This window comes from Camelus bactrianus, chromosome 10, assembly GCF_048773025.1.
Source record: "Camelus bactrianus isolate YW-2024 breed Bactrian camel chromosome 10, ASM4877302v1, whole genome shotgun sequence".
NCBI lineage: Eukaryota > Metazoa > Chordata > Mammalia > Artiodactyla > Camelidae > Camelus > Camelus bactrianus.
In genome coordinates this window covers 59,571,492-59,585,192 of record NC_133548.1, presented here as the reverse complement: position 1 = coordinate 59,585,192, position 13,701 = coordinate 59,571,492, and the positions used below count along the sequence as shown (strand labels likewise).

General features: G+C 43.0%; 1 protein-coding gene across 1 annotated transcript in view; it reads left to right on the top strand.

The window, feature by feature from the left end:
• The window catches only part of RAB38 (RAB38, member RAS oncogene family), a 56,599-nt gene extending 43,469 nt beyond the window's left edge, over positions 1 to 13,130 (top strand). The window contains exon 3 of the mRNA XM_010973380.3: positions 12,273 to 13,130. Within this exon, the coding sequence (XP_010971682.1) occupies positions 12,273 to 12,425 (153 nt within the window). The 3' untranslated portion in view covers positions 12,426 to 13,130. The remainder of the gene's footprint in view (positions 1 to 12,272) is intronic.
• The last annotated feature ends 571 nt before the right edge of the window (positions 13,131 to 13,701 follow it).

Sequence of the window (13,701 nt, the reverse complement as noted above, 5' to 3'; positions counted from 1 at the left end):
CAACCAAAAACGTACAGCTAATCATGTAGATGGAGCACCCTCGCTCTAGTAAATGACTGGTTAAATAGACGTCTTACAATTAAGCTCTCAATTTGAGAAATGTTCCCCATTAAGGGAGCATTATTCTTAGGACTCTCACAAGTTTAACTACATTAGTCAAGAGCTGGGGGTAGTCTTAAGAGTCAGCGTCAGTCCTGTACGGAAAAAGGCAGAAGATAAATTCTCTCCTTCTGCACCTGATGAAACCCATGCCACAGCAAAGACTTGATCTGTTTATAATGACTGTACTAACTTGTAGCAACATCAAGGCCAGGACCCAGGTCCCTTAATTCTCTGTCTAAAGCCTTCCTGAGTGTACAGGAACTTCACTATAATAGATTTCAACGTAGAGCAGCTCACAATATTTTTCTGATTTTTAATTGGTATTAGTCCTTTTTTCTTTCCCTTTCACGGGCTGCTTCATTCATAAGTTACTTGTTGAGCATGTACGTGCCAACAGGCCCTGTGTAAGCTGCTGGTAACACTCCAAGCACAAAAAAGTGCCACTTCTGCTTTCAAGAAGTTTACTATCTAGGAAGAAGATAAATTTCTAAAGTCGTTGCAATCGTGCATGTGTGAAGTTACTCTAGGGAACAGCTATGGAAGCACTAAGAGCTCTACCCGACCCAACCTAGCTCAGGTTGGGGTGGGGCGTTGCTCAGAAGAGGCCGCCAGAGGGGGTAAGGTCAGGACCCATCAGGCCCGCTGTTTCCAATTTTGTTATGAACATTATCTCATTCTGCTCTGTTAAAGTCATGTTAAAAACAAATAAACAAACAAAAAACTCATGTACTTCTTTTCAGACAGGTCTCAGAAAAATGGAGGAAGGTAAAAAATGGAGGTAGTACTACCTAGGTAAGGATATAAAAAAAAAAAAACCAAAAGTACAATACAAAATTAGTTAATAAGTGTCTTTATTCACCCACACCCGCAACTGCCATCCACAGCCACTCCCATTTATCCCACCACTACTCCTGATCAAAAGTTGCCAAGTTGTGCAAAGAGGAACACCAGCCCTGTGAGCCAGAGCAGGAGATAAGAGTTCTGTAATCAGATAAGTTTATGAAAACTGCACATTCTCTACTTGGAGATGAGAGGGGGAAAGGAACAGATGGCTTCTCTCCAAGCCTCGCATGCCAACCTGAGTCTGCCTTTTCTTGACTCACATGCTATTGTTGAGGGTCTGCCTCTTCTGCTCCCAGTTCTGCTGTGTTGCTCCCGTTCCCCTCATGCCCTCCCTCCATGATGCTAAACCTCTTCTCCATTTAATGCAAGAAGTTCAATCACATGCCACATTCTGTGAGCGTCTAGGACTCTGAGGAATCCTGTGACAAAGAAACATTTTGAATTATTTTTAACTTAACATTCCTAAAGTTATTTAACCATACAATGCCCTTTTTCTCCCTGTACCATCTTACGAAACTTCAGAACCCACTTTGAGATATTTTACTCTAACAAAGAATTATGTTTGTCCCTCCAAACATTCTTACGTAAAACTTAATAATCATACTTATGCAATGTTGTATTGTTTCCTAAGTGTCGTATTTTCTTTTCAGGATCTCTTGTATGCCTACACTATGGCTGAGTTCTTTCAAATTTCTCATCTCATTTTATACACATTCTCAACAACCTTGTGAGGTTGGCATTATTTTTATCACTGATTACAGGTAAAGGAGTTGGGGCTCAGAGAGAACTTATGGTGGCTTCCCTGAGGTTCCCCAGCTAGCACTGGCAGAGCTAGGAGAATTCTGAGTCTTTCTACTGCACCTATTCTCTTGAACAAATACGCAGATAATAAAAACTCAAAATGACGGGACAATTCTGAAACTGGACGGTGTACCTGAATTTCATCCAAAAGTTCAAAGCAGAATAAGACGAAATCCTTGTGAATCAGTGAGATGTCAGCAGCTAAATTCTTCCAAGTGAGGTATGTTTGCTCTAGATGGGCAGGGGACCTACGGATGGAGATGGAATAAGAATAACCCAAGCAGAGCACACTGAGGGAATGGCCTGTGGCTTAGTTTAGTTGGAACTTAGCCAAGTAAGATGAGCCAGTGCAGATGAGACAGGAGAGTTGAGTCGTGGCCATACTGGTTGGCCCTCAGTGTAGTCATCTGCATTGATTCTGAGTAGGCAATGTGAGCCAATAAAGGCTTTTCTGAGCTGGGAATGGGGGTGAGGCATGACCGTCCCTACACTGTAATTAGAGTAGTTGGGAGACAGTCTGGCAGGAAATCGGAGGACGATTGCCAGGGGAGGAGGATGGAGGCACATGACCAGAGAGGAGGCTACACAGGGCCCGACTTAGGGTGAAATGTCCGCTTGATTGTGAGCAAGGAGCGTACCACCACCAGAATCTCTCAGCAGAGGCAGAGGAGGCCTCGCCTAATAAGATAATCAGATCATGGCTGACTCCAGAGTGTGTTAAAGCCCAGAGTGCGAAGACTTTGATGAATAGTGCCTGGTCCATGGAAAGTGCTCAACGATTATTTGCGGAATAATGAATTATTTCATTTAGTCACATGCTATTTCAATATTACATGATAGGCACTTTAAATGGATGTCTCTCTTTTTTTTCCCTATTACAAGTTTGTAGAATGAAGAAAAGGGTAGTGTTATTCCACATCAGGAAGAGGAAAATTATACAGCGCATGCTTCCTCAGGGAGGTTGCCCAGGCTAGGAATGCCTTGTTGTCTCACTGTGGAATTTAGGAACTAGACAGCAGCGGTAATTAGGGAGGAACAGACGCACATTCTAGGGCCGGGGCTAGACTTCTGGTAGGTAGCCAATGTCGTGACATTCTAAATACAAAAAGGTGATCAAAAGACGGATTTGTTTAGTTTCAACACATCCACTTTCACTCCCAGTTCTTGCTCCTGTATGTCTTCACCCAAGCTAACGTTATTCTAATAATGGTGGCAGAAAGAGTTTCATTTATACTATCTGGAAAAGCAAGGATTTCAAACTCTACTAAAGAGTTGGTTGACATACAATGGAAAAGAATCTGAAAAGAAAAAATATATATGTATGTATATGTATAACTGAATCCCTTTGCCGTACACCTGAACCTAACATTGTAAATCAACTACACGTCAATAAAAAATAATTTTAAAAGAGTTAGTTGAGGGCTGGACTAAAGGCTCATATATAAAGAAAAGATAAATTAGAAGCCTGAAAAGAAATTGTTAAGCTAGAACTGACCTTTCATTCAGTTTCTTAAAAGTTCTTAAGAGGAGAAGATGATATTAAAATAGTTACGTATAATTTAGAGTCACAAGAATATATAATGTTACCCAACTTCCACTTTTGCCCCAAATATGATATTTCTAATCCTGGTAATTCTGTAAGGTGGGTGCTATTATCTCTAAATTCTAGGTGAGGATCAGAAAAATTAAGTCTTTTGTCTAAGTTCATCTAGTTACTAAAGAGTGTAAGCCACCTGAAATCGTTTTTGAAGCAACCAGATATGAAGAATTATTTTTAAAAGAGCAGAGTCAGTACCCCAACGTAGGTTGCTCAACTGCCAAGCCTTTAGCAGCTCAGCTCAATTTTTATAAACTGGTTCAGTCAGTCTTCCTTCATTTCACCTAAAAAGAATGGTGTCTAATTGTAACTGGAAAACAAGATAAGAACAGGCAGTTTGACTTGTGAAGTAAGTTCTGCTGTATGTTTGCCTTTTCACGCCCTATATAAATCACCCACACCTGAAATTATTTTCAGGTTGAAATCTGAACTTGTTCTTCTTATGACGGCTTCGTTGATTTGTTCATTCATTCATTCATTCATTCATTCATTTGTCCATTCATCTACGCAGTATCTTCCAAGTGCCGGCTGCCTGCAGGCACTGTTCTAGACACTAGGCTGAAGCAGTGATGCCCCCAGGAGCCCCCAGAGCTGTAAGGATACAAACAAGCCATCACATATTGACCACTGACAGGTACTGGAATAGAGGGGTGCTTGTTGCAGACTGGGGGAGTCAGAGGTGACGTCTGATGAGAAGTGATCGCTGAAGAATGACCTAAGAGGTGAAGGTGAAGAGAAGCGGACATGAGAAGGGAGCATGTGTTCATCTGAGGCCCTGTATGCAATGTCTAGGTGCTTCATCTGTGTGTGCCATCTGATTCCAACGTGTACCCTATGAAGGGCAGTTGCCATTAGCCTCATTTCACAGGCTCAGGATTTGGACTTGCCCTTGGTTCTGCAGTAAGTGGCAAAACCAAGTTTAAAGCTTGACTCCAAAGCTCATTCTCTTCCTATGACACTCTGCTGCTTCCTGGGACAGCAGTGCTCCAGTCTCAGTTCTCAGACACGGCACATAGCGGTGCCAGGATGAAAGCATTTAATCATAACAGAAATGAATTATAAAACAGATAATTTCTGCTCATAGTTAGAACTTCATAAATATGACTTTGAATTGAGTAAATCCAGCAAACACTTGGCTAAGTAGCTTATCCTATATATGTCTCAGTCTCTTAATCTGTAAAATAGGTTAATAGTATAGCTCACCCCCAGGGTGTACTGAGGTTGAGTGAGGTTATATATGAAGCATACATGCTTAGCACCCATGTTCCACAGTAAGTGTTCATGAATGTTAGTAATTATTACTATCAATATTTTGTGTCTGGTGAGCTATTTATCTCCTCAGACTAATGAATGAGAAAGTATTTTGACTGAAGGCTTCTATATCTTCATTAACAGGGTTTATTAAGTCTGGCTAAATGATATTTTCAATATGTATGTTTTTTCTTTCTTCTCTTTTCAAGACTGATTATTGTGTGCCATTAAATTAGGAGACTAGAGTCAGTAAACATTTATGGAGAGGAATATGACACAGGAGGTTAAGACCAGGGGCGCTGGGCTTGAGTCTGGCTTTGTCATTTAATTGTGCTCAACTCTCTGGGGTCATAGGATGAGTGGCTGAGCGTGGGCTGGAGAATCAGGTGCTGAAAGTTTGACTTGCTAGCTGCGTGACCCTGGGAAAAATTCTAACCTCTTTATTCCTCAATTTATCCACTTGAATTTTCATGAGGATTATCTTCGTTAATACAGGTAAAGTACTTAAAAGGTACCTGGCCTATAAAATGTTATCAGCAGTACCAGCTAATTTTGGTATCATCTGTTAGAGATCTTTTATACACTAGGCCCTGAACTGGAAGCCAGAAGCACGAATATAATAAGATACCATCCCTGTCTCTAAGGACACATACAGCAGGCAGTTACGAGTCAGTGATAAGTGCCAGGTGGGTGGGAAGTGCCAGGGAGCCCTGAAGATACAGTTCATAGAGCTGAGAGAAGGCTACTCAGAAGGGGTAATATTTCTGGAAACACAGAGATGTGCAAGCAGCAAGGTAGCCCGTGTGATGCCCAGCAAGTCACTTCCTTCTCCGTGGCCTTAATTTCCAGATGCGTCAAAAGAGCAGGTCGCATTAGTGATGTCTGATTTCCCTCGCTCTTCAGTATTGGGTGGTTCTCTGTGAGCCTGGAGAGGCTTCATGGCCGAAGTGGGGTTCCAGATGCTGCTACAATAGTGGGAGGCAGATAGGGACAAGAGCTGTAAGGTATGAGGTCCTGGGACTATAGAAAAAGGGGAGGAAGAGGGTTTGAGATGGACTTTGACACCTAGTGCACCAAGGACAGGGGCTGCACTCAGGCTTGGTGAGGATGAGGGAGGCAGTTTTTGGAGCTGGTTTATTTGGGAACTTTCCTGTTCTTCCCTCATATCTTCATGCGGACAGTGGACTCTATCCTGTGTTGAAATCGGTGATAAGATGGCTCCGTCTGTCCTTCCCAGTGTCCTGTAGGTAGACTGAAGTCTGGTAACTTTCAAATAGTAGGGTATCAGTAAGACGTGGTTTGTCTAAATCACACTCTCCACTTCTGTGTTCCTTTCTGGAGAAAATGTGGCGAAGTGCAAAACCATCAGCTCTGGATTTAGGTAGACCTTTGCTTGGGCACTTACAAGCTGTTGGCCATTGACTCAGAAGTCGGCAAGGAGAAGAAAGAGAGAAAATAGAGAACCTTTGAGGACTGGAGTTGGAAGGCAGATCCTGCCCCTTGCCATCCCTGAGACCCTGAGGAGCTCCCTGAATCTCACCTTCCTGTTCTGTCAAATAAGGGCAGTACCTCCCACCCCAGCTTTATTGTGAAGATTAAATGAAATGCCAAAACACCAACTTCTGAGAACAACATCTAAGACGCGGGGCTCAGTTTGGAGGAGCCCCAGTAGGAGCAGTGGGAGGAAGCAGTTGCCCAAAGGGAAGGGGAGTGATCTGGGGGATGAGGGACGAAAGAAGTGCTAGGCAGACAAAAATAAATACAGGTGTGCACTCTGCTTGCCCCATATCAGACGTGAACTGCAGTAAATGAGAGCTAGTAAGAGGTCTGGCCCTTATGTGCTCAGTAAACAAGTGCTGAATCTTAGAGAAAGCATTTGTACAACACCTGCTCTGTGTAAGACTTTTCACAGTGGTGTTACTATCTGGTGGGCCATCGGCTCTAATTAAAACTTCACGGGGCTGAGGAATTCAGTGCCCTGACCTCGGAGCTTCTGGTGCACTGGGTGTTATGTGTGAGGCTGATGCCTTTGGAAAGATTAGAGGATGAATTCTTTGCCAGCTTCTAACTAGGCAGATGGGAAGGCTTTCTGGTAGGGTACTTTTGCTCTCTGGCACCAAGGGTCAGAGATTAAATAATTTGCCACCAGACAGATGTTCTGAAGAACTAATTAAAAAACTGACAAGGACCCAAGACCTCAGATAGTTAGATTTATATGCCTTCCTCTAAGGGAAGATCAGAATCACTGCAGCTTAAAATCACTGTATTAAATGTTATTTCCAGAGAGTTCACAATTGAGATAAAAAAGGAGCATCTTTAAAGGCATTCTTAATTATATGAGTGTGTCTCAAATCTGGATGCACATTTTAAGGGAGGGGAGAATCTTTTTAAAAAAAAACAAAAAACAAAATCCATGCTGGGCCTCATCCCAGACCAATGTCTGTGAGGAGGGCTCTGGTGAAAGATTTTTTTGAACTCTCCAAGTGACCTGAATATGCAGCCAGGATTGAGAACTACTGATTTAGGAATAAAACTATTTTAGGATCTGCCTTAATCCTTGGAGAAACAGTCATGTACTGCATGGGAGCAGGATAGAAAGTGGAGTCGGCCAGTCTTGGTTGGTACGACAGACTGACCAAGCTTTTGTTCTGTTCTGCATAAGTTACCTAACCTTATTAAAGATTAAAGTTTCCTTACCTTTAAAATAATGGCTATTAGTTCTTTAGTAGATTTTCGTGAGGTTTGGATGTGAACATTATTTCATAAATATTGCACCTGCTATGTGCCCGGCGTGGAGTAGACACTCAGAACTCACTCTGTACCTACTACCATTGGTTTTTACTAAAATGCTTTGTTAGGCATCTTAAGCCTGTTTCTCAGGCATGCTTACTGATACAAGTGAAACAATTCTGGGCAGTGCCATAAAGATGAGCACATATCAACCTAAAGTAGTCAGCACAATAGACCATCTTGTCATGTTGCAAATATGTAAATAAATCACAGTCAGGTTCAGTCTAAAGTATCCATGTCTTGGGGTGTACAGCTCAATGGGTAGAGTGTATGCTTAGCATGCACAGGGTCCTGGGTTCAATCCCCAGTACCGCCTCTAAAAGCAAATAAATAAATGAATAAATAAATAAACAAACCTAATTACCTCCTCCCCCAAAAAACTAAAAGATAAATTAATTAAAATAAAATACAAAAATGTGCTGTACACCAGAAATTGACATAACATTGTAAACTGGCTATACTTCAATTAAAAAAAATACACACATATATATATACAAAAAAAAAAAGTATTCTTGTCTTGGAAGTCATAGGATGTATAATTTACCTTTCGGCAAAAGTTGCTCCTGGAGGTGTGACAACTCTCTAGAATAATTGTCAATAAAAATTCCCAGGTACTATTTTGCACTTGAGCAGCAGCTCTGCTTCCCCACAGTCACCTAGAATATGCAGGCTTGGCTGTGTCTACCTGGGTGCCACGTAACTCAGTCAATTATATCGTAATGTAATTGCCCAAAAGGACTGAACTTACAGTTTTATCAAGCAGGGTTTGCTTATTCATGCTCACCTTGGACAGAAGGGGAGAGGAAGTTCGTTCTATATTGCTATTCCTTCTCCTCGCCTAGGCCTTGGCTGTGACTTCAGTGGTGTATAGAAAGGCAGGAGGACCAGCAGTACAAATCGGCCTTGCCTGAGGCCCCGACTGCAACTTCCTACCCTTTTGATGCTGGAAACACATGCCCTGGCCCTGCTGTTCGTTTATTTATTTTGGGAAATATTTAGGGGGACTTGAGCTAAGGGTCTGGCTCCAAGCCTGTGCTCTGAACACTGTTCAGCTAGCCTATTTGTAGTCGGTATAAGGGGAAGACCATGACAGACGTTACTATTTACTCTTGTCCCTGGGCTCACACCCGGCCTTACCACTTACCAGTGTGTGTTTCGGGGCAGCTGCTTACCCCTTCTCAATCTCAGTTTCCTCTGCTGCAAAATGAAGGAGCAGAATACACACAGGACTGTGTTCTCCTGGTGACTAAATGAAGAGAATACATAGGTAACATTCATGGTGCTCTGTTTCACAAGTTCTAAGTGTTAACATGTATTCACTTGGAATCACCTGCAAAGTAGATCTCTTGATTCCCTTTTCACAGATGAGGAAACTGAGGTGCAGAGTGGTTAAAACAGTTTTCCCAAGGTCACGCAGCCAGAAGATGGGAGCCGAGATGAGAGTTTGGCTTCAGGCCTGTGCTGTAAACACTACACGCCATGCTTTTTTATAGGACGCGTGTGGTGACTCTCTTGCTTGCTCCTCTTCCCAGCTTCGCCTTAAAGCTTCCAATCTGAAATAGATATGCCATGGAACCAGCACCATGGTGCGTATCATAGGTGTTTCCTAAATGCTTACTGATAGATTAAATAATAAAAAGGGGTGCTCAGGGTTTGTATGGTTTTGTCTAGTAATGAATTTATATCAGATTGTGTTTACTGACGCTTCCCTTGCAAAAAAAACCCAAAAAAACTCTCAATGACTCGTATCTGACCAACTTAGCATTCAAGGCTCTACAGTGAACTGGCCCCAGATGCCCTTTCCAACCTATTACCCCTTTGCTGTTTGCCTTGCTAGTATGAGCTCAGTCAAGGACAGCTGACTTTGTCCTCTTTATCTTTGTATGTCTCCTATTTAGAGGGCATCTAAATAGTGTTGATTGAATGACTGTGGCTTGGTCATCATGACCTGCTACCCTGTTCCTTTTTGTGATTCCAAAGCAGGCAATGCCACTCCTTGACTCTTAAGGTGCCCTGGGTCTAGAGCCCCATCCCCCATGGCCTCGTGCCCTACTCCTAACCCCTTTGCTTGGTGCGTTAAACATCACAATTTCACCAGCATCATCTTATCTTTTATTAAAATGATCCTCCTAAGCTGCCACTAATTGAGCTTAGGTTTTAGTTGTTTTTCTCATAAGGGTGATGGATTTTCATTCATTTGTTCACACTTCACTTTCCTCATTGGGAGATTTTGCCAATTTGCACGTTAATGAAGGAAAACCATATTTAACTGGCAAGTCGATATATGAGTGGAGAATTAAAAAATACTGTCAAATCTAACTTGTATGTGAAGGAAGGCCTTTTTAAATGCTTAAAACTTGTTCAAGAAAGAGAAAGGAACTAAGATTTATTTAGCACCACTGGGCCTAACACTGCAGCCAGACTTTTGTCCTTGCACATGATCTTCAGAGCAGTCTTGAAAAGGACTTAGGTTAAGAAGAGCCAGGCTGTGATGTCAGAAAGACCTGGGTAGGAGCCCTGGCTCTCAAACCCACGCACTGCATGATCTTGGGGTGGGAGGGAGTCTCTTAATTTCTCTGAACTTAAGCTTTCTGACCTGCCACAGCTATGATGATGCCCCGCATTTGGTATTTGGGGTGGGATGTTGCTGCCTCCTTCCCCGACACACACACAAGAACCCCGTGAGAACCAAAGTATTTGTTCAGGGCTGGGCAGGCACGTTCAAACCACCCAACTGTAGAGCTTCTTTAGTGAGCTGTGCTGGCTCATGAGGCCAAGACCTGGGAGGGCAAGTGAAGCTACACATCCTCACGTTCCTTGAGTAAGAGGCAGTAGGGGACCACGGACCAGGCTTCCAAATTGATGACAGGAACAAACGGCTGGACTCGAGAGCGAAGCATTGGCCTGCGTCTGCCCCAGAGAGCCAAACGCTGCCTACGCCTCACTACTGCCTGAGAGCAGGTAGTTCAGGTGTGGCCCTGCGCACGATGCCAGGAAGACGACGAGTGGCAGGAGGCGTGGAAAGCGTGGGCAGTGACTTGAAGGCTCAGTAACCCACCCAGCATGGACGCTATGGACTGACTTCCAGGGCATGAGGCACACACTTGAGCTGAAGGAAGAAAGGTCACTTCCACCTCTACCCCAACAATAACAACAAAATGAGTAAGAACAAAAAACTAATCCTCGCCTTATAGGGCTTTAAATGGGTCTAAATAAGATCGTGGATATAAAGTGCCCAGCACGATGAAAGTACCAATGACCCCTGCAGCCCATAAAGGGAAGCAATTTTTATTTGATAATTATTATCTTCAATACCCTCCTATAGATAGAGACGAGGAAAGAGAAGCTCGGAGACATGAATTCTGGTATAAAAACGAGGAAAAACATCACCAACAAACAAAAAGGCAGCCAGAACTTGCTTTAGATTTAGAAACCCTCAGAAACATTTTTATGAAGGCTCTATAAATGGGAGACATGTGTTGTTTCTGGAACTCGAAAAGTTACGTCAAACTTTCATGGCACGTGAACTCAGGATTGGACTTGAATGATAGGGAACATGCTAATGAATGTTTATGTCTAATAGCATTAGCCATAGGCACCATTTGGAAACCATCATTACCTCTTACATTTCCCATGGAATAGGATTCTGTGGAATAATCTCAAAATATATCAGCAACTTTGACATGCACACAAAAATTTGGGAGAAGGAGTTATACTTCAGATGGGACAACAAAGCTTCATAGCAAAACAATTTGACCAAAAAAGTCCTTATTGCTTTACACTGAACATAAAGAAATACATCAGAGAAATTCTACAAATTGTGATGACAGTCAAATTTGACTGGTTTTTCGTTTAGTATACTAGCAGTAAATATTCTGTATTTCTCAGTTTTCTGACTAGCAGAGAAAAGGCAACTCAATCTATAGTTATTGAATAAACAATATATTTTAGATTCAAATGTTTGCTCCCTATATTCCCCCAATTGAAGCTGACTTCATTCTTGACACTAGACTCATCTTTCTGGTTTAATAGTTTCCTTTGAAGAATTATGTCCATCTGGCTTGTCTAGGGAATGTCACAAGTAATAAGCAACCCCAAATCTCAGTGTCTTAAAGCAACAAGGTCATAATTCTCACTCTTGCTACACGCATCATCGTGGGATACATGGGTCTTCTTGAGCTCCGTTCACAGACCTAGGCAGGGAGAACTTCCATCTCTGCTTTCCATGGTTGCAGAAGCAGGGAGAGAAGAGCACGGTGAACGGAGCATTGGTCCTTACCAGTTCTATGCGAAAGTGAAAGTGAAACACAACATTTACCCCGCATTTCATTGTCCAGCGACAGGCACGTGTCCAGGCCCAACTTCAAAGAGGTCGGAGCAGCGCACTCCTACCATGTGACTGGAAGGCAGACACCCAGAAATACCTTTGAAACCACTAACGACCACTACACGTGGTATCTTATTATTCCTATTTCACACCAAGGTCACAGAAATAGTACGTGGCAGACGGCAATGATGAACCTAAGTTAGACTGAAGCTTAGGTGTCTTCTACAATAATATGTATGCTGTAGTGTAAAAGTGTGTAAAAGTGTGTAAAAATAAGCAAGTGGCCCTCTAACTTCAATTCAGCCTACTAACTGGGCCCACTAGACACTATCCCTCGTAAGTGACAAAACAAACACATATTTTTACTTCTGTGAAAGACTGAAAAGGAAAGTTCTTTGAAGGAATGAATGAGAGGGAGGGGAACAGAAAGAGTGTGCATGGATAGGGGGTAGGAAGCGATATTTAAATGAACTGCTAAAAATACTGCCCTTTCGTCTCATATAGGTGTCTGCTACAGCATTATTCTAGAATGTTGACTAACGAAACTGTTTTCCCCCTCAGGAAAATATAAACATTGATGAAGCGTCCAGATGCCTGGTGAAACATATACTTGCAAACGAGTGTGACCTGATGGAGTCCATTGAGCCTGACATTGTGAAGCCCCATCTCGCATCGCCCAAGGTTGTCAGCTGCTCCAGCTGTGCCAGGTCTTAGTAGGCTCCTGGGCGGGTGCACGAGGGAAGCAATCCAGTCATCTCATGAGTTAGGTCTCCATGCTTACCATGCTGGGCCAGCGGCTGGACCGGCAGACCCCCAGGGCCAGCCAAGGAGCGATGCCTGTACCTTTCCTATAAGAGAAATAGCAAGCGTTCTTTTTATGTTTTCCCTCCGGCATCGGCGCCCTGTTTACAAGCTTTTAAAATATTTAGTCTGTTACAAAAGCCTGTCCTGTAGCTGCCCACGATTCTGCAGGGCCAGAGTCAGCCCTGCTATTTGCGTCTTTGAATCAGCCAAGGCCTCCGGTCTGAGAAGGAAAGGGGAAAAGAGCAGCCTGGCTGCCAGTGTAAGCGTTGGCTTTCACTTTGTCCCCGGTGTCTTTGTCCAGATTTCAATACATCCTCTGCTGGTCTGGCAGGCCTGTTAAGCAGAAAGGGGACTTTTCTCCAGAGATGACCTCCATTCTCAGCAGACCTCGAGCTGGCTCTCGTGTAGCACTTCAGAGTCATGTACACGCCTCCTGTGCCTTTGTTGTCTTTGTCGTCACTTGCTGTGCCCTGAATGTTGGTCTAACAGACCCCGGTATGTGCCTTTCTGTTAGCTTTCTCTGACTCAAGCTGTGGGACTCTTCTGGACATGTAATATATATTATATATATTTTCACAAGTGAAAAATAAAACATTAAAAGATGCTGTTTCCTTATTTCCCAGAGTGCTTTAAATGTCTTAGTATTGTGAACTTTTTTTTGCCTGTGTGTCCATCGTTCTCAAGACCCACTTCTAAAATTTAATTTCAAAGAAGAGATGGGTAATGGGCATTTAAAGGAACTGCGGGGAACTGTTAAAACCGGGCTGAGTTCAGTGCATCTGTATGTACAGTTCATATTGGTATTTAGGCCAAGAAAGTGAGCAGTGTGTGTGTACTTTTTTGGTTAAGCAGAGGAATATATCCTCATATATTCTGGTCATGAAAGGTGACAGGGCAGTCAATGTCCAAGGAAACAGCTAAAATACGCACGGTGTTATCTTGCTTTGCACACTGGCCATGGTGCAGGTATGCTGCACGTAGCCACTACTTTTTAATGGCATTATTTTACATTAATATTCATAATACACTCACAGGAGCATTGCAACAGCTGTTTTGAGGTGTCCTCCCCATATCATCTTGGCATTCACTGTTTCCATGAGTACCAACCGCACAGCTTCCTTTTATTCGCATCTGTGACCCTTTCCCTGAGGGCACTGTCTGGCCTCTGGAGCACTTGACCCATGAG